Source organism: Sinocyclocheilus anshuiensis, unplaced genomic scaffold, assembly GCF_001515605.1.
Source record: "Sinocyclocheilus anshuiensis isolate Anshui unplaced genomic scaffold, SAMN03320099.WGS_v1.1 scaffold399, whole genome shotgun sequence".
Classification (NCBI taxonomy): domain Eukaryota; kingdom Metazoa; phylum Chordata; class Actinopteri; order Cypriniformes; family Cyprinidae; genus Sinocyclocheilus; species Sinocyclocheilus anshuiensis.
In genome coordinates this window covers 744,665-763,203 of record NW_015552570.1, presented here as the reverse complement: position 1 = coordinate 763,203, position 18,539 = coordinate 744,665, and the positions used below count along the sequence as shown (strand labels likewise).

The following is an 18,539-nucleotide window of genomic DNA, read 5'->3' as shown; positions in this document are numbered from 1 at the left end:
TTGGTGCTCAAGAAACATTTCTTATTATTATTACTGTTAAAAAAAAGTTGTGCAGCTGAATAATTTTGTGGAAAACATGATTCCAAAATGTTTCTAATGTGTCCTGTTTCTAAAGAACAGCATTTATTAAAAATATAAGTATTTTGTGACATTCTGATCAAATGAATGCTTTCTTGCAGAATAAAAGTATAAATAAATAAAAAAAAGTACTGACCCCAAACCTTTGAATTGTAGTGTATGTGAAGCTATGGGGTTTTACCTTCTTGGTGCACTGCCTGACTGTATTGACCAGCTCAGTGATGACAAGGTCCACACATTTCTGACATGGCTCTTTGATCTTTGCAATCTGCCGTTTAACAATAGTCTCGAAGGCCATGTCTGGAGTAAACAGACCGGTTCTGACAAGTGAAAGGGATGAACAGAGCAGTCAGAGATCTAAATGATGTGCTTTACAGTTGTTTGTCATTGCAATTCATATTTCATGGCATGGTTCTCATTGTACAGTACTTTAAATCTAGCACGCAGTAGCTCAGAATGTCACAGTAACATCAAAGCGAGTTTGATCTCAGAGCAGGAGAGCTGTTGAATGTGTGTGACTGTGTGTTTCTGGGGTAGAGGCAGATGCACACCTGATACCGTGGATGTTCTTGATGGCGTAACTGATCTCCTTACGCAGCTCTTTCTCATCAAACTCCATCTAGTCATCATTAGCAGACACAGAAACACCTACTTGATATAATTTGAGAGGATATACTGTAATTTTGCTCTTTATGATGAAATTACCTTAACCAGCTCAAAGGGGAAGCGCTCGTGAAAGATGCGATTGATCCTCGCACCTCCAGACAGCTCCACTGTGTCCACCTGATCTCCTGAACCCTCAATGCACTTCTCAAAATCCACCGCAAACTGCTGCACCATCCTTTAAACCAGAGAACAGTGTTTTATGTGCGAGTCACAGATTCAAACCTTCACACAGAAACACACACACATGTATAATGATACACTACTGTTCAAACGTTTGGAGTCAGTAAGATTTTTAATGTTTTTTAAAGAAGCCTCTTATGCTCAGAAATATTATGAAATATTATTACACTATTATTATGATTTAAAATAACAGTTTTCTTAGGCTCTAGCTCCCCTCGTGACCCTGCAAAGGGTTTTTAATATACTTTAAAATGTACTTTTTAAAGTACATTAAATGTTCTCATACACTTTTTTTATTTTGATATCCTTTAAAATGCAATTTATTCCTCTGAAGGCAATTCTGAATTTTGCTCATTTTCAGGGTTCAAGACTTCTTTTATTATTTTTTCAGGATTCTTTGATGAAAAGAAAGTTTGAGAGAACATCATTTATTTAAAATAGAATTATTTTGTAACATCATAAATGTCTTGTCACTGATCAATTTAATGAATCCTTGCTGAATAAAAATATTCATTTCTTTTGACACCACCAACAACAAATCTTTAAAAATCTGACTCCAAACTTACGTGCATGGGCTGTAAGTGTTCAAATGTGCAATACATATCAGACTCACTGTAGCAGAGCCTTGGTTTTGCGAGAAGGATCATCAGGGCGGAAGTGCTTGTACTCCTCCACCTCTTTCTCAATGGACAGTAGCTGGCTCTGAAGTTTGTTCCTCAGTCCTGGCAGAGTGTCTCGGATGTGGTTAGTTAATTGCTAAATGAGAACAGAAACCCTTGGTTACTAGTCAGAATCTCTCTTACAGTAAACATGATTTGTGTTTGTTTATAAATAACAATATACATAAGGCTATATTCTTCTTTATCAAAATGGCAGTGGGGTATATAAAAAAACATGCAGAAAAACAATTGCATGAGTGACTCTCGCTGTCATTCAACCTGGTTAAGAACTTTCTGCAGGTACGGAGTCCCCATGCGATCGGCCAGGTGATGGTAGGCTGGATGGGTGAGGAAGAACTTCCTCTCCGCTGCTATTGCAGCAGTGATGTCTTTCTTGCCATCAATGTCCTTCTGACTGCGGTTCACAACCCCAATGTAGCCTACAGGGAGCATCCAGTTTGACATTGTTACAAACAATCAGCATGACCAAACGTAGTACACTGGACATAGTCAACAAATAACTTCGAACCCATTATCTTTCAGAAAATGTAGAAGTATAGCTGTTAAATTACTTTCACAAGGTGGACTATCCCACATTTTGATTAAATAAGCTCTTAAATGTAAAGTTATGAGGAAATAAATGGGAACATATATTAGTAACTGCATTTGGAGAGTAAATGGTAAAATTAAGTGTAATTTTATGTGTTTTTCAGTGAAGAGAAAGACGTGTTGGCATTTAATGTTCAGTTATGATGGAGTTCGGTTATTATGGATGGCTACATGATGACCATGATGTGTGTTGCGTCAGTTAATGAGCAATAACAGCATTAATGCCAGTACTGAGACCAATCTCTTCCTACCTGCTCATCTGATGTTGCATATAGTAACAATAAATGTAATTTTCTTTAGCACGCTATTGCTTGTTATTGTCTAAAATAATAACATAACTTAGATCCAGCAAGTCATTTGTTTAAAAGAACTTGTTTTAGTCTTGTATATGTATAGAAAAGTTTTCCTTAAAGGAGACATATTATGCCCCTTTTTACAATATATTTGCTGAAACTTTCGCCATGGCATTAGAGCTGGTACACCGTTGTCACTTGCAAAAACACAATGACAGCACTGTGGGTGTATTACATTTACAGATTAAGGGGCGGTAATATTATAATGAGATCCCTTTGCCATGTCACCAAGGGAGCGAAATCAGACGCGCTCGTTTTCTCAGACGCTTGCAGAAAAAGGCTTACCAAAACAAAGTTACTGGGTTAATCTTTTTCACGTTTCCTTGGTTGGTAGATGCACCAGGGACCTGATTATAGCACTTAAAACCTGGAAAAGTCAGATTTTCATGATATGTCACCTTTAATTTAAATAAGTTAATTGAATAAACTAGTCTAATTTTAACGGGAAGTGTGTTATCTAGTAAGGAACTAGGTAAATAGAATATGCTATGTGACAAGTAATCAATAATGTTATAACAATGTTCTCTGCTGGTGGAATGACCTGCCCAACTCGATCCAAGCAGCTGAGTCTTTAGCCATCTTCAAGAAATGGCTAAAGATACGTCTCTTCCATCTACACTTGACCCTCTAACACTAGCACTTTCTATCCTATTTCCATATTTTCTTTTATTTATTATGAAAAAACTTGACCCTCTAACACTAGCACTTTCTATCCTATTTCCATATTTTCTTTTATTTATTATGAAAAAAACTTGACCCTCTAACACTAGCACTTTTTTATTCTATTTCTATTCTATTCCCATATTTTCTTTTATTTATTATGAAAAAATCTTGACCCTCTAACACTAGCACGTTCTATTCTATATCTATTCTATTTCCATATTTTCTTTTATTTATTATAAAAACTTGACCCTCTAACACGAGCACTTTCTATTCTATTTCTATTCTATTTCCATATTTTCTTTTATTTATTATAAAAAAACTTGACCCTCTAACACTAGCACTTTCTCTTCTATTTCTATTCCATTTCCCAATTTTTGCTTTTATTTATTATAAAAAACTAGACCCTCTAACACTAGCACTTTCTATTCTATTTCTATTCTATTTACATATTTATTTATTTTTTATTATAAAAAACTTGACCCTCTAACATTAGCACTTTCTATTCTATTTCTATTCTATCTACTTTTTTTCTTTTTCTTTTTTATTAAAAAAACCTTGCTACGTGTACTGCATTAGACTAATCGGGATTGTCACAGCACTTGTATATTGTTTCTCTTTTGTTGGTTTGATTGCTCCTATTGTCTTCTTTTGTAAGTTGTTTTGGATAAAAGCTTCTGCTAAATGATTAAAAGTAAATGTAAATGTAATGTGAATAATAGGGGAGAAAGGTCATCTATAAGTGCAGAAAGAATAGCAGCTGCTAAAATGCACTGGCAGACTTAGACTTAATAGAGCATCAAAGGCTTCAAAAGCAAAAATGTCCTCTACAGAAGATTTCTCCCTGAAGTGTGTTGCAGGTTTAATAGCCATCTTTTGCTCTCTTGGATCTTTTGAGGTGTTTTTGTGTCTGAGTGCCCTTATAGACAAATAAATATATAAATAAATGCCTGACCTCTTTATACATTTTGCATTTGGCTTTCAAGAGACCAGACACATTTATTTACCATTCAGTGGTGAATAAATATGATTTATCATCAGTAATCAGAATTGGTCAAACTGTCCCCCCAAATATTTGATATGCTTGATGCTGCTCTGCTGTACTCCATTACACATTGCTCTGTATGTTATTAGGATGGTGCAAAATGAGCTGTAAGCAGTTACACATTAAATATTTATCTACGGTTTATAACAGAAATGTTAAATGATTAACAGTAACACCAAAAATTACTAATTTTGTCAAATTTTGCCATTTTAAATGTAAAATAAATCATTTGTGTGATTCAAGTAATTCAGTTTGTAATTGAATGTGACAAGACAAGAAACATTAACTTAGTCGTTTTCAGCATATTAGGCATAAGAGTGACTATGTGGATACTGTGAATATATTTAATGAACACAGTTTCCTGGAATCCTTTCAGTAAAATAAAAATATTATGTGCAAATAGTTAAAATAGTAAACAGTAAATATAAATTCTTGTTCTTTTACTATTTTTCTTTCTTTTTTCATATTTTATTTTCCCTTAAAGCACTTTTAAATCATGTAATTATTTAATTCCTTTAAATAAAAATGACCAGTACATTGGTGACAGACATATTTAACCATTTAACCAACTCAATATTTTAAAGCATAAATTAAAAAATAACATTATCTTCACTCATTCTGGCCTGGGAATCACTGTTCATTGTTATTTACAAATTGTCCATGACCACCCACTATTTATGTGGAAAGAGTATGAATGCTACTCTTTGCACACTGACTTTACCTCTACGTAAAGGAAGAAGCTTGTTCTCCAGAATGTCACGTGCATCGGTTCCTTCATCCATTAGATCCAATTTAGTGATCACACCTATAGTTCTCAAACCTACTCAGAAACACACAAACATTGATGCATGATCAAATACAATTTTACAATGAAAAGAGCTTTACAAATCAAGGTAAGCCTGCAAGTATGCAAATATTTTAGAACATTTTTAGTCATTGCTGGATGATGACCCACCCTGAGGGTCCACCTCCTTGGCAATCTTGAGGGCATCTGAATTGGCCAGGTCAGAGTTGGCCGGAGACACAGCCAGCAACAAGCAGTTCTCCTTAGTCACAAACTGCATTAGCATATCCCTGATCTGAAACTCAATGTCATGCGGCTGGTCCCCTACCGGCACTTTGGTCATACCAGGCAAGTCCACAAGGGTGAGATTCAAAACTGGCGATGAAAACAAGGGGTGACAGGATTATATGTCATATTTCCCAATGCATGGTTATATGTAACAGAATATTTAGATATGATCATGGTTAAATGTCTGTATGTGCATGAATGTAAGTACCATGAGGCGAATAGACGCGCAGATTGATAGGGACCGGTGAAATGCCTTTGTTTTGGCCAGTGATGCGATCTGTCTCTGCCTCAATGTCCTGACGAACCTCATCAAAATCTGTAAACTTCTTCCCTTTGCAATGCAAAAACTCAGCATATTCTGGAAATAAGCAATCAGAAATTTTAACAAAACTGCTTTTTAGTTTTGCCTTAAAGGAGCACTTCACCCAAAAAAATGAAAATGTATCACCTTGTTTCTTCACCAGGAGAGATTTGGAGAAATTTAGCATTAAATCACTTGCTAACCAATGGATCATCTGCAGTGAATGGGTGCCGTCAGAATTAGAGTCCAAACAGCTGATAAAAACATCACAATAATCCTCAAGACTCCAGTCCATTAATTCACATCTTGTGAAGTGAATAACTGAGTGTATGTGAGAAACAAATCCATAATTAAGACGCTTTTAACTTCAAACGAGCCCTCTATGGAAAAAATGGCTTTCTTCAGTGAAGAAGTCATCTCATCTAAATCAGGAGAGAAATATGCACAGATCAAGCACTGTTTACAAGTGAAAAAAGTCCAAAACACTTCTAAACATATTTTGGTGGATTTTGATGTGAGAGGACAACAAGCAATTGACTTAATCACTGGAGGAAGTGTTATTATGGATTATGGCTTCGTATTTTGGCTAGAAGTGATGATTTTAATGTTAAAAATTATGCCTTAATGATGGATTTGTTTATTACAAACAGGCAGCTTTTCACTTTACAAGACATTAATTGATGGACTGGAATCGTGTGGATTACTTGTGGAAAATTGTGGTTTTTATCAGCTGTTTGGACTCTCATTCTGACGGCACCCATTCACTGCAGAGTCCACCTCCTTGGCAATCTTGAGGGCATCTGAGTTGGCCAGGTCAGAGTTGGCCGGAGACACAGCCAGCAACAAGCAGTTCTCCTTAGTCACAAACTGCATTAGCATATCCCTGATCTGAAACTCAATGTCATGCGGCTGGTCCCCTACCGGCACTTTGGTCATACCAGGCAAGTCCACAAGGGTGAGATTCAAAACTGGCGATGAAAACAAGGGGTGACAGGATTATATGTCATATTTCCCAATGCATGGTTATATGTAACAGAATATTTAGATATGATCATGGTTAAATGTCTGTATGTGCATGAATGTAAGTACCATGAGGCGAATAGACGCGCAGATTGATAGGGACCGGTGAAATGCCTTTGTTTTGGCCAGTGATGCGATCTGTCTCTGCCTCAATGTCCTGACGAACCTCATCAAAATCTGTAAACTTCTTCCCTTTGCAATGCAAAAACTCAGCATATTCTGGAAATAAGCAATCAGAAATTTTAACAAAACTGCTTTTTAGTTTTGCCTTAAAGGAGCACTTCACCCAAAAAAATGAAAATGTATCACCTTGTTTCTTCACCAGGAGAGATTTGGAGAAATTTAGCATTAAATCACTTGCTAACCAATGGATCATCTGCAGTGAATGGGTGCCGTCAGAATTAGAGTCCAAACAGCTGATAAAAACATCACAATAATCCTCAAGACTCCAGTCCATTAATTCACATCTTGTGAAGTGAATAACTGAGTGTATGTGAGAAACAAATCCATAATTAAGACGCTTTTAACTTCAAACGAGCCCTCTATGGAAAAAATGGCTTTCTTCAGTGAAGAAGTCATCTCATCTAAATCAGGAGAGAAATATGCACAGATCAAGCACTGTTTACAAGTGAAAAAAGTCCAAAACACTTCTAAACATATTTTGGTGGATTTTGATGTGAGAGGACAACAAGCAATTGACTTAATCACTGGAGGAAGTGTTATTATGGATTATGGCTTCGTATTTTGGCTAGAAGTGATGATTTTAATGTTAAAAATTATGCCTTAATGATGGATTTGTTTATTACAAACAGGCAGCTTTTCACTTTACAAGACATTAATTGATGGACTGGAATCGTGTGGATTACTTGTGGAAAATTGTGGTTTTTATCAGCTGTTTGGACTCTCATTCTGACGGCACCCACAACATAAATGTATTGCAGATATTGTTAAAGTTCAATAATTTTATATACACATTTTAGAATTAGTCTGATTCAACGGAGAATTAGAAGGCTGAATCCTGACTGACAGAGGAGGAGTTGGGGATGGAGGAGGGTAATTAGCTATTGAGCAATGCGAAAACTGCTGATAATGCTGAGGGAGCTTATATATGACTGCTTAGGGTGCTTTCACACCTGTAGATCGATTACTTTGTTCCGAAACAGGGACTAAAATTAATACAATGTTGCTTTTTATTCTTGGTGCAGTTCGCTTTCACATGGCAAAGTTTCTAAACGGACCAAGTTTGTTAATTCAAGTCATGCGCGAGTAAACTATTCTCTCATTGGTCAAAGTTCCAGTTTATTTTCCGGGATTCCACTAGCTGTCACAGCTGTCATCCGTCAGGATGGAACGATAACAGCTTCATTTTGAGGTATTAGCAAATAACAAAGCTAATGCTTTTCACGGAACTTACGTAATTACCCATCATAAATTGTGATATAGCCTGGTTCGTTGGTCCGTTGGATCGGATTGCTTTCTCACTACAACCGACCCGCTCCAGAGTTCGTTTTCAATCGAGCCGAGACCACCTCGTTCAGGCGATCTCGGACCGATTGTTTCGGCGCGGATCCAAGCGCGATTGCCATGTTCACATATGCCCAAACGAACCGAGCTAAGGTGGGAAATGCGCCACGTTCCGAAACAACAGGCCAGGTGTGAAAGCACCCTTAGATAGGTGTCGTATTCCTATAGGTAGATGGGGATCAGCTGAGAGTCAGCTGATGCGAGCTTGACTAACGTGACCTGCCAGAACTAATGCTACGCTTGATTTCTCCAAAACGTTTCTGGTGAAGAAACAAACTCATCTATAATTTGGATGGCCTGAGTAAATGTTCTACAAATTATAATTTCTGGGTGACCTATTCCTTAAAAACATGCCTTTAAACACTACAGCGCTTTTTGTCTTCCTTCTAATGCAAGCAAGATATTTACCAGTAGGGCAGTTGATGAGCTGTAGCACTAGGGGACGCCGAGTGACGATACCAGAGCCACGAGGCAGAAAATCCCTAAAAGGAAAAAGAGGCAGCATTCATTGAGTCACGTTGTTTTTATATGCAAAGAATATCAAAGTTAATTTCTAGCATACAAATATTACATAAAGAGATGTACATTTTCTTTTTAAAAATCCGAAGAATAAATCAGTGCAAAGCAATGCAAAAAATATAAATACTTTTATAAAGTCATGCTGCTATGTTTTAAACTGCTTTTACAAGGCAATGAAAGTTCATACATATAATTACCGTGAATAACAACTCTTCATTTTTAATCTAACGATGACTCTCAGTGTATATTCACACTAAAACAGCTCATCCTGAAAAACAGATGTACTGACTTAATTAAAAACATGCCAGTGCTAGTGCTGCTCTGGCAATTTACTGCATAACTCAGCTTTGTACTTGTTCTAGATATTAGTAGCACTAGTTCAATTTTTCATATATGTCTGTTGCCAGTATATTCGTAACTAGGCCTCTCTTAGTTATGAGATTTGGAGATAGGGTTGAAGAAAGAGCTCTCTAAGGAGTGTGAGAGAGTGCTGTGAGTTCTGGCCATTAGGCAGAAGTGCTTTCAACATTAGTGGATATGTTTAGAAAGAAGAAAAACATGTAATTGCATTTCACCACTGACCACCTTTATGGATTTCAAAGACTGGATGTTTAAAATAGCCTCTACACAATCTAATCTCTCTTTTGTAGGTAGCTAATGTAATTTACATTATTTTTACAGTGCAATTATGTAATTCATATTGACTGTGTTAACATAATAAAGTAATTATGATGGTTATATACAGGTATCTTATCATAATAGGTTCTCAAATGATCTCTTATCATCCTCATTGAAGTGCTGTAATGTGCAGAACAATAATTGATGAGGATGTTTGTATAATAAATATAGGGCAACAGACTTTTTATTTTAGGACTGCTGTGAATTACGTTCACTAGTTGTCAGTCTCAAAACACAGTTCATATTTTGTAGGATATAAGGAAACCTACATATATGTAGTGGTAGAAATTAGGTAGGAATTAGAAAAATACTGAGAAAATACTTCTTACAGTGAGTTTTTCATAGAAGAGCAGCAAAAATCTAGTCATTGTTCATTATTTGTCAGAGTAACTGTAGCTTCCTGCGGAGTTCCTTTTAGTTTTATGGCACGCTACAGACCAACATTAACGGTGCATACTGCCACCTACAATACCGGAGTGTGTAAAATCATGGCTTCATTGATCTCATCTGAAATTCTTCTAATAAAACCAGTTTCATGCAAAAAATTAATTAATGCCTTAACATTTGATGATGCACTGCTTAAGTTTTTTCCTTTCTTCAGTTTAACAGAACAAGCTCTACACTTTGCATTTACAAACCTCACATTTATCTGTGTTCACTTTGTTCATAAGAAATAATTTATTATTAAGTCTTGTGTGTCCTAACCGTAGTATTGAATAACTGATTTCTTATCTTCTGTTTTTACTATTAATTGTTTTAACTTTAATTACTTTTTGAATATTCCCTTTGTTTATTTGCCTGAGTGAAACAGGCAAACAGGCATGTATTTAACGCATAGTAATGCTCAATAATTCAGGTAAAAATAACAAAAATAATATTTCTCTCTTAAGAAACTTGAAGTAAACATATGATAAATCATGTTTTTCTCCAATATAGAATCCATATTAAAGATACTTTGATTTGATTGATTTTAAAAACCTCCTGATAAAAAAATTACTGAAAAGAAAGAAATTAGTCAAATATTTTTATATTAATAGTATCATATGATGTACAGTTATAAGCTGCCTGCAATGTTAACAAGCAAACAATAGTTTTTATTAGAAATTGTTTTTTTAATGACTTTGTAAAAACCTTTTAAGACAGATCTTCTGTGAGCTTTGAGGTTATTAAATTAAAATTATGTCACACGCTTCTGTTTAAACTGTCAGTCAGCATAATTTCAACTATAATAGCCACATTTCAGATGAAGAACTACACTTCACATTATTCTTAAAGAGAACAATCCACAGCAAATCAGTCAGGAAGAGAAAAGCAGTTCAGCATCAACCACCCACTCCAATGAAGCACTGTGAATGATGTAATCAAGCTGGTAATTAAATAAACAAGTCACTCTCTCATACTATATATATGTAAATGTGTGTTTTTGAAAGCAGTCTATTATTTGATCAAAAATATACCAAAACATTGTGAAATTATATTGATTAAAATTTACAATAACTGTTTAATTTTAATATATTTTAAAATTTAATTTATTCCTGTGATAAGTTGAAAATAAAATGTCAGACATTAGGGTTGGGCCGATAGGTGATGCCATCGTCCATCGCCGATGGCTGATAGACATCACGATGTTGAGCTGACATCATGATCCCCCCCCATACCCCCCGCAATCTGCTGCATCCCAATACCATGTTCGGAAAGAAAATGACACGTGTACGGAACCCCTAAAGGGGTCACATGAAAAGATATAATAAAATATTTACAAAAATGTGAGGGGTGTACTCACTTCTGTGAGATACTGTAAATACGAGATGGGAGGAAAATACATATTTTAAAAATGTATCTCACAGTTATATCATTGGGTAATTATACTGTATATAAATTGCGGGCATCAGGCAGCCACTATTATGGATGGCATTGAAACTGCTTTTGAATGCACGATCGCTTTTTAGTTTCACTTTCACTTTTGAGATTCGCGATTGCACGTACCCTGTTTATACTATGGAGCGGAAGTACTTACTACACATTTTACAAGATTAGACTTTTGTCAGTGGTGCTGAGGATCTGCAAATCATTCGCCATCATCCTCAGTCATCTCTCCTTACTCTGTTTATGTGGTAAGTGATATTTTATGTACTGTAATGTAACAGGCAACCGTTAGCAATCGTTTTCTGAATACGGATTCACGCTTCCAGAATAGGTAAGAACTGCCATTGCAGAGTTGGGGGTTGATAATATTTTTCAAGGAACAGAACTCTTTATATATTTATATAATTATTTATTTAAATCTCTATTTAGAAAGTGAATAGAAAAAAATATATATATATTTTAGGAACCATGACCGCTGCAAAAAAGAAAACAAGGTGGCCACTGCTGAGCTCTATTTAAAAACAAAGCAGCATAAAAACCAAACTTTCACAAGCACCCATGACAAGCTTAATGCTGCACTTCCCATTTATTGACACACATAAACACAGTGTCTTATCTGCTCTTGCAGACAGTTTAATGACATTCATACAGCAGCTGTGATATCCTGCTGCTTTCCGCCGGACTGCACCATCACATAATTAACTGTCACGTCATCATGCTAGGCCACATCAGCATGTGCCTCCGTTTTAAAGGCCATGTCTCATTCATAATGACATCTGTCTGATAAATTGCACCATAAGTGTCAGTGTGAATGAGCTCATGTTCGTTCAACTCATACATAAGTCCAAAGAACAGTTTTATCTACGTGGAAATTAATCAAGCATGAAAGAAACATAAGCTAAGATATTTTTATTTTACAGTGGGTTCCAAAACAAAACTGAACCTAAATAAATAAATAAAAATAAGGCCATTTTCTTTCTTTCTTCAGAAATGAAAATTCTGTCATCATATACTCATCCTTTTTCATCAAAATGACATCCGTTTTTCCAAACCTCTTCCAAAAAAGATTTTCTTTCTTCTACTGAACACAAAAGAAGATATTTTAAAGAATGTTGGTAACCAAATACACTCTTAAAAATAAAGGTGCTTCACGATGCCATAGAAGAACCTTTTTGTCTAAATGGTTTCATAAAGAACCTTTAACATCTGAAGAACCTTTCTGTTTCACAAAAGGTTCTTTGTGGTGAAAGAAGGTTCTTCAGATTATAAAAAGGTAAGAAAGAGATGGTTCTTTAAATAACCTTTGACTGAATGGTTCTTTGCGGAACCAACAATGGTTCTTCTATGACATCGCTGTGAAGAACCTTTTGAGGCACCTTTATTTTTAAGAGGGTAGTTTCTGGTCCCCATCAACTTCCATAGAATGTTTTTTTCCTTACTATGGAAGTTAGTGTGGAGACCAATTGACTGGTTACCCCCACATTCTTCAAAATATCTTCTATGTTTAACAGAAGAAAGAACTCTTGAAAACAACTTGGTGTCTACATGATGACAGAAGTTTCATTTTTGGGAGAACTATGGCTTTAAATCATTTACCAATCCTCATGTTGCGTCTAAACCTTCAAAATATCTTCCAAAAAAGAATTTAGAAGGTAAACGACAATTAACTAATTATTAAATGACAATTCTGTCATCAATCAAATGATTTTCCGATGAACGGTCCCTTTAAGGGCCACATATACAGTAGTATTGCAGTTGTGAAAACTGTAAATCTAGCCAAGCAACACACCACATTTCAAGCCAAACAGCTGTCCTCGTACAGCATTGTGAAGTCTGTCCTTGTAACAGCTGTGAGCATTGTACTGCCAGTCAATGGATCTGTTTGTGGCTGACAAGCTTGACAGACTCTTTAGTGTCCACAGAGCTCACAGTGTAGCGTGACCAATAACACTGAGTGAAAGCCCTGCTGAATAACAATGAAGGTCTACGAGGCAGTGAAGAACGTCACAACGTTGCAAGCTAGACTTAATAGCAACCTGCAAATGATGGGGATCTATGCATATTTTGACTCAAACACAACTCTGTGTTGCAAATCCTTTTGACACATAAAACAAACATCCCTGATGGAAATACAAGCTTAAACCAGCCTAAAGTGTTTTGCTGGTCTTATCTGGTCTCTCCACAAGTGTTCAGCTGGTCTGCTAGCCTGAGCAAGTGCCTAAAGCTATCAAACCACACCAGACTGAAGAGTTTGATGGCCAGCTAAGATTAGCAAAACATATTAGGTTGGTTTTCTTAACCAGAGATCTTAACAGAGATCTAATGAGATAATTAGATTTGAATTTCCTGAAACAAATAACAGCACTTGCACAGAGGGCAAGTGTTAAGCATCAGAGACGCTTTGTTGTTGTCATGACACTTAGAATCAGGGCTCTACGCTTGGGTTCATGTACATGGTTTATTTATTTATTAACAGTTTTTTGGTCAGAGTAATGAGATGCTAGCACTTAAAAAATTTAGGAGCACAGTCAAAAATGTAGGAGCACCTTCTAATCAATAATCCAAAATTTGATAAAAAATTAGCCTTCCCATTACAAGGTGATATTTGACTCCTTAAAGTGATTTACAGTGGAATTTTGTTTTTACCTTTGTAATGGCATTTTTCTAACTTTATTAAAAGTATGTCATCTTTTATGTCAAATTTTAAAAAATATATATATTTTATAAGCTTTTTTAAAATTATAATTAAAACCATAGAATAAGAACAAGAATAATAAGTTACTAATCACAGTCGCACTGGTGCTCCTAAATATGTTTTCATAGTCGCATGCAGTAGTTTTCAGTCGCAAATGCGACTGAAATGGTCGCACTGTAGAGCCCTGAGAATAATCGCCTATATGTTATTTTCTATCAGCTGTGCAATTCACCATGAAATAAATCCAAGAAAACATGCATACAATGACATAATCACTCGTATTATGAAATGTGAACATTCTAATGCCAAGTCAATGAGAGATTTTCTAACCTTAATCTTAAAATTATTTTAAGTGGGAAACTTTAGAAGTATCTAATGAAGTTTAAATGGAGCTGAATTAATTGCTTACTGTACAATTTTCAATTTTCTCATGTACTCACTATATATAATTTATTTATTTAAAGATCAGTGTCTCTTACTATTAATACTTGGTTCATATAATGTTAACCAAATCAAAACAGTGCCACCTTCACAGATTTTGAAAGAACTGTCCTTGGTCCTGAACACAAGCAAAGCTCAACTGGCTGTGAGCCAAACACAAAACATGTGCAATAAAATAGCAAACTCACTGAGGAATGAAGTAATGGCTACTGAAAATTCAGCTTTACCATTACAGAAATGAATTAATTAAAAAGAATACAGTTATTTTCAGTTTAATAATATTTCACAGTATTGCTGTTTTTAATGCATTTGTGATCAAATAAATGTAATCTTAGCTAACATAAGACACTTCTTTCAAAAACATTTAGAAATCTTAACTACTTCAAACTTTTGAATGGTAGTGCACACATCCACAGTAGAATTCACTTGTGTACCACCAACATTACGCTTAGTTATAAAAAAAATATATAGAATGGAATTAAATTTTAGTTTAAGCAAGAGCTGATCTGTCTCAGAGAGTCATATAAATGAACAGATATAACACATACAATACACATTTTGCCATCATTTATTGAGCCGAATGTTGTTCCAAACCTGTATGACTTCCTTCCATGGACCACAAAAGGCAAAATTACAGTCTCAGTCAACATTCAGTTTCAATGCATGGACAAAAGATGCAATCAAATACGAGTTTGGAACAACATGACGGTGAGTAAATGATGACAGACTTTTCATTTTGGGTGACCTAATAATTTAAGGATCAAATCGTCCAAATAATATTGGTTTCAACTTATTCACAAAATTCCATTAGCATTCCTTCAGGATTTTGACTAGAGTGAACAGAAAAGGAACAGCAGGGAAGACCCTCTGACACCAGATACAAGCAACCACTGAACATTAAACCCTCGACTTAGATCTTTTTTTTTATATCAGCAGCCTCTACATGCCTTTATACCTTTTATATACAAAACCCTGAAAACAGTCTAATGGAAGCATAACATCATTATCTGAAGCATAGGTGATTAGCTGCTATTCTAGCTTGTAAATTAAAAATATATGACACAATATTTCACATAAAAAACCTTTTTCTTCCTAATACATAAAGCTCGCTCGCGCACATGATGCCCAAAAATGCTGGTGTAGGTTGGCAGCTCGCTAGTATGACGGCCTCGCAAGGACACACACACACACACACACACACAATCAAATACGAGTTTGGAACAACATGACGGTGAGTAAATGATGACAGACTTTTCATTTTGGGTGACCTAATAATTTAAGGATCAAATCGTCCAAATAATATTGGTTTCAACTTATTCACAAAATTCCATTAGCATTCCTTCAGGATTTTGACTAGAGTGAACAGAAAAGGAACAGCAGGGAAGACCCTCTGACACCAGATACAAGCAACCACTGAACATTAAACCCTCGACTTAGATCTTTTTTTTTATATCAGCAGCCTCTACATGCCTTTATACCTTTTATATACAAAACCCTGAAAACAGTCTAATGGAAGCATAACATCATTATCTGAAGCATAGGTGATTAGCTGCTATTCTAGCTTGTAAATTAAAAATATATGACACAATATTTCACATAAAAAACCTTTTTCTTCCTAATACATAAAGCTCGCTCGCGCACATGATGCCCAAAAATGCTGGTGTAGGTTGGCAGCTCGCTAGTATGACGGCCTCGCAAGGACACACACACACACACACACACACACACACACGTCAGCCATGAGCATCATTCTCTGTCAATCTTCTTCACGAGGCTGCTGCTGTCTAAAGCAAATGTACAGCATGTCGAGAGACCGAGGCAAGCTTCGTGGGCTGCTTGTCCCGCATTAAGTAAATCATGGTAAAACAGCTTTATTTTGTCAGTTAAGGGACAATGCATAACAAATGCACCTGATTTATAAGCGTAACCTGCCTGAAAACAGAGCAGCTCTTCACTGCCATGAATAACTAACTCGATATCATGATAAATAAACATTGGTTTTGGTACGCATGCATTATAAGTAATTACTGAATAATTGTGTCCGGTGCAGAAAGGCAAATTAATGATACAGAAAAACTGGATGCATGTAGAGTGATGCTGCCCATCAATTTGTCATCAGTCACTTACTTCCCAACGAAGTTCTCCAAAACCGAGCTTTTCCCAGCACTTTGGCCGCCGACCACTGCGATCTGAGGAAGGTCCAGGTTGGCATTTTGTCCGATGGCAGAGAAGGCGTCCTGCAGTCTGTTTACCAGAGGAATCAAGTCATCCACTCCCCGATTGCCCATCTTGGGGGATAAATAACAGGCTCTATTTCACAGTGAATGAAAAACCGATGTAATCGACCCTGAACGGAGCCCTAATTGGCAAGCCCCGAAATATCTAAAAGCTGTCCCTTGCAGCGTTTCCTTCAATTTTCCAGGCACCTTGGCGAATCGACATACGTCCTCCTTCCCTAGGCGCTGCTCCCTGCCTGTTCACCACCGCTATGAGATCTGCTGCTGCTGGAGCGACGCGGAGATGAAGCGCTGGATGCTGCATTACCTTCACCAGCCACTGGGGGCGACGACATAATCAAACGATCGTTCTTTATTCCAATATTTGTGATGTATAAAACAAATCAAACCTAAGCAGCACTAAAATAAAACACCATAAGGCATAAAGATGTTTAGTTCATATTCCTAAAACTCGGAGGAAAATTTGTATTTTCAATCCATGATATGGGTTTGTCTTACAAAAGCGTTTTTGGATTTTAAGAGTAAAATAATGTTTATAGCTAAATTAGTTAACATTAATAGTTAACATTAGCCTACTTGAAGAGTGCGTTTTCATACCTCAAACATGAATTTGACGAATTGGAACCGTTTTTCTCTGCTAATACTGGGAATATTAAAAACTTTGACCAACGTTCTTGTTAGGGTCTCTCAAAAAGTTCTGAACAAACATTCTTCTAGAACTTTCATTCAAAGTTATCTGGTCTTTAACAACGTTCTCAAAACGCTAGCACAAAAACATTATTTCTACATAATTCATGAAGAAAAAAATTGAGTTGGACGTTTGTCTGGTTTAGAGAACATTCCAAAGCAATTCCTATAATTTTTGCAAAATAATGAAATTGAACTTTCCATTTAATGTTATGTTCGACATTCATATAACCAAGAAAATCCCCCTTTTTGAACCATTTAAAACCTTTTTGAATGCTCAGAGAAAATTCAGAAATAACGTTTTCATGACTTGATGGGAATGTTAGCAAAACGTGCTTAGCACATATTTTTGTTAGATGGATAGTCCTTACAATGTAGCTACTAATAAATAGTGTTAAATAAATAAGATCTATCTAATGAATTAGTAGTATTAAAAAAAAAAGTAGTACCGAATTGGACAGCTGTTTTAGTCCTTATGTAGCTTGTAACTTGTTACAAAACCTTAGCAGGTTTTAAGGAAATAAATGTTAAAACGACTTACCTTACATGTTGGAGTTTATTGTGATAGTGCTGACTGTGTGCTATCCCTGACTTAATTGTCTGTGTTGAACTTTAATGCAAAGGTTTTCAGTACACATACAATAATTTGTAATTTTGTATTTTTGCAAAAAGTCATTTTCCTGAGAATGTAATGCTTCTTCCGAGCCGAGTGAGGGCGCAGAACTGAGCACGGCCGAGGAATTCCGGGCGGTGGCAACACTGGGGTGTGACTGAGGTGGCGATGGAAGGAAGTTGCGTAGATTCGGGAAGTGATCCGGAGACGGATGGAATGGATGGCGGGGAATTAGAAAGTACTGAAAATAGTAATCGGACTTTAGTGGAAAATCGTGGTCCTTGGTCCACACTCCAGTATAGTAGGTGGCGGTAATGCACCTTAACGTTGGATGCCACCCGCCATAAAACAAGTCTGTCCTCAGAGTCTGTCCTCTTCCTGTTGTAAACACGTCGCTTGGGTGGTGGCGTGTCTGACAGTTATAAATAAATCAGAACAACTTATTTTTCATTTTTGAAAAACATTTTTTTGCACACAGTGTATCGCTAAGAATGAAGAAGTTTTTCGACGACTTCAAGAAGGATATAAAATTCAAGTCCGCAGGGCCAGGAAAGAAACTTACAGATGACGGCAGGTAACAGTTCAAAGATCAGATGTTCTTGAGACTGTCATGACAACCACACTTCTACATTAAGC

At 36.2% G+C, this 18,539-nt stretch overlaps 1 protein-coding gene across 1 annotated transcript in view; it reads right to left on the bottom strand.

The window, feature by feature from the left end:
- Window positions 1-16,846, bottom strand: part of dnm1b (dynamin 1b) — a 36,860-nt gene extending 20,014 nt beyond the window's left edge. Inside the window, exons 1-10 of the mRNA XM_016455785.1 lie at window positions 16,494-16,846; window positions 8,576-8,649; window positions 6,713-6,862; window positions 5,206-5,409; window positions 4,972-5,070; window positions 1,863-2,023; window positions 1,538-1,680; window positions 784-919; window positions 630-697; window positions 260-398 (exon numbers count right to left, since the gene is read on the bottom strand). Of these exons, the coding sequence (XP_016311271.1) occupies window positions 260-398; window positions 630-697; window positions 784-919; window positions 1,538-1,680; window positions 1,863-2,023; window positions 4,972-5,070; window positions 5,206-5,409; window positions 6,713-6,862; window positions 8,576-8,649; window positions 16,494-16,654 (1,335 nt within the window). The 5' untranslated portion in view covers window positions 16,655-16,846. The remainder of the gene's footprint in view (window positions 1-259; window positions 399-629; window positions 698-783; window positions 920-1,537; window positions 1,681-1,862; window positions 2,024-4,971; window positions 5,071-5,205; window positions 5,410-6,712; window positions 6,863-8,575; window positions 8,650-16,493) is intronic.
- Between the last annotated feature and the right edge of the window lie 1,693 nt (window positions 16,847-18,539).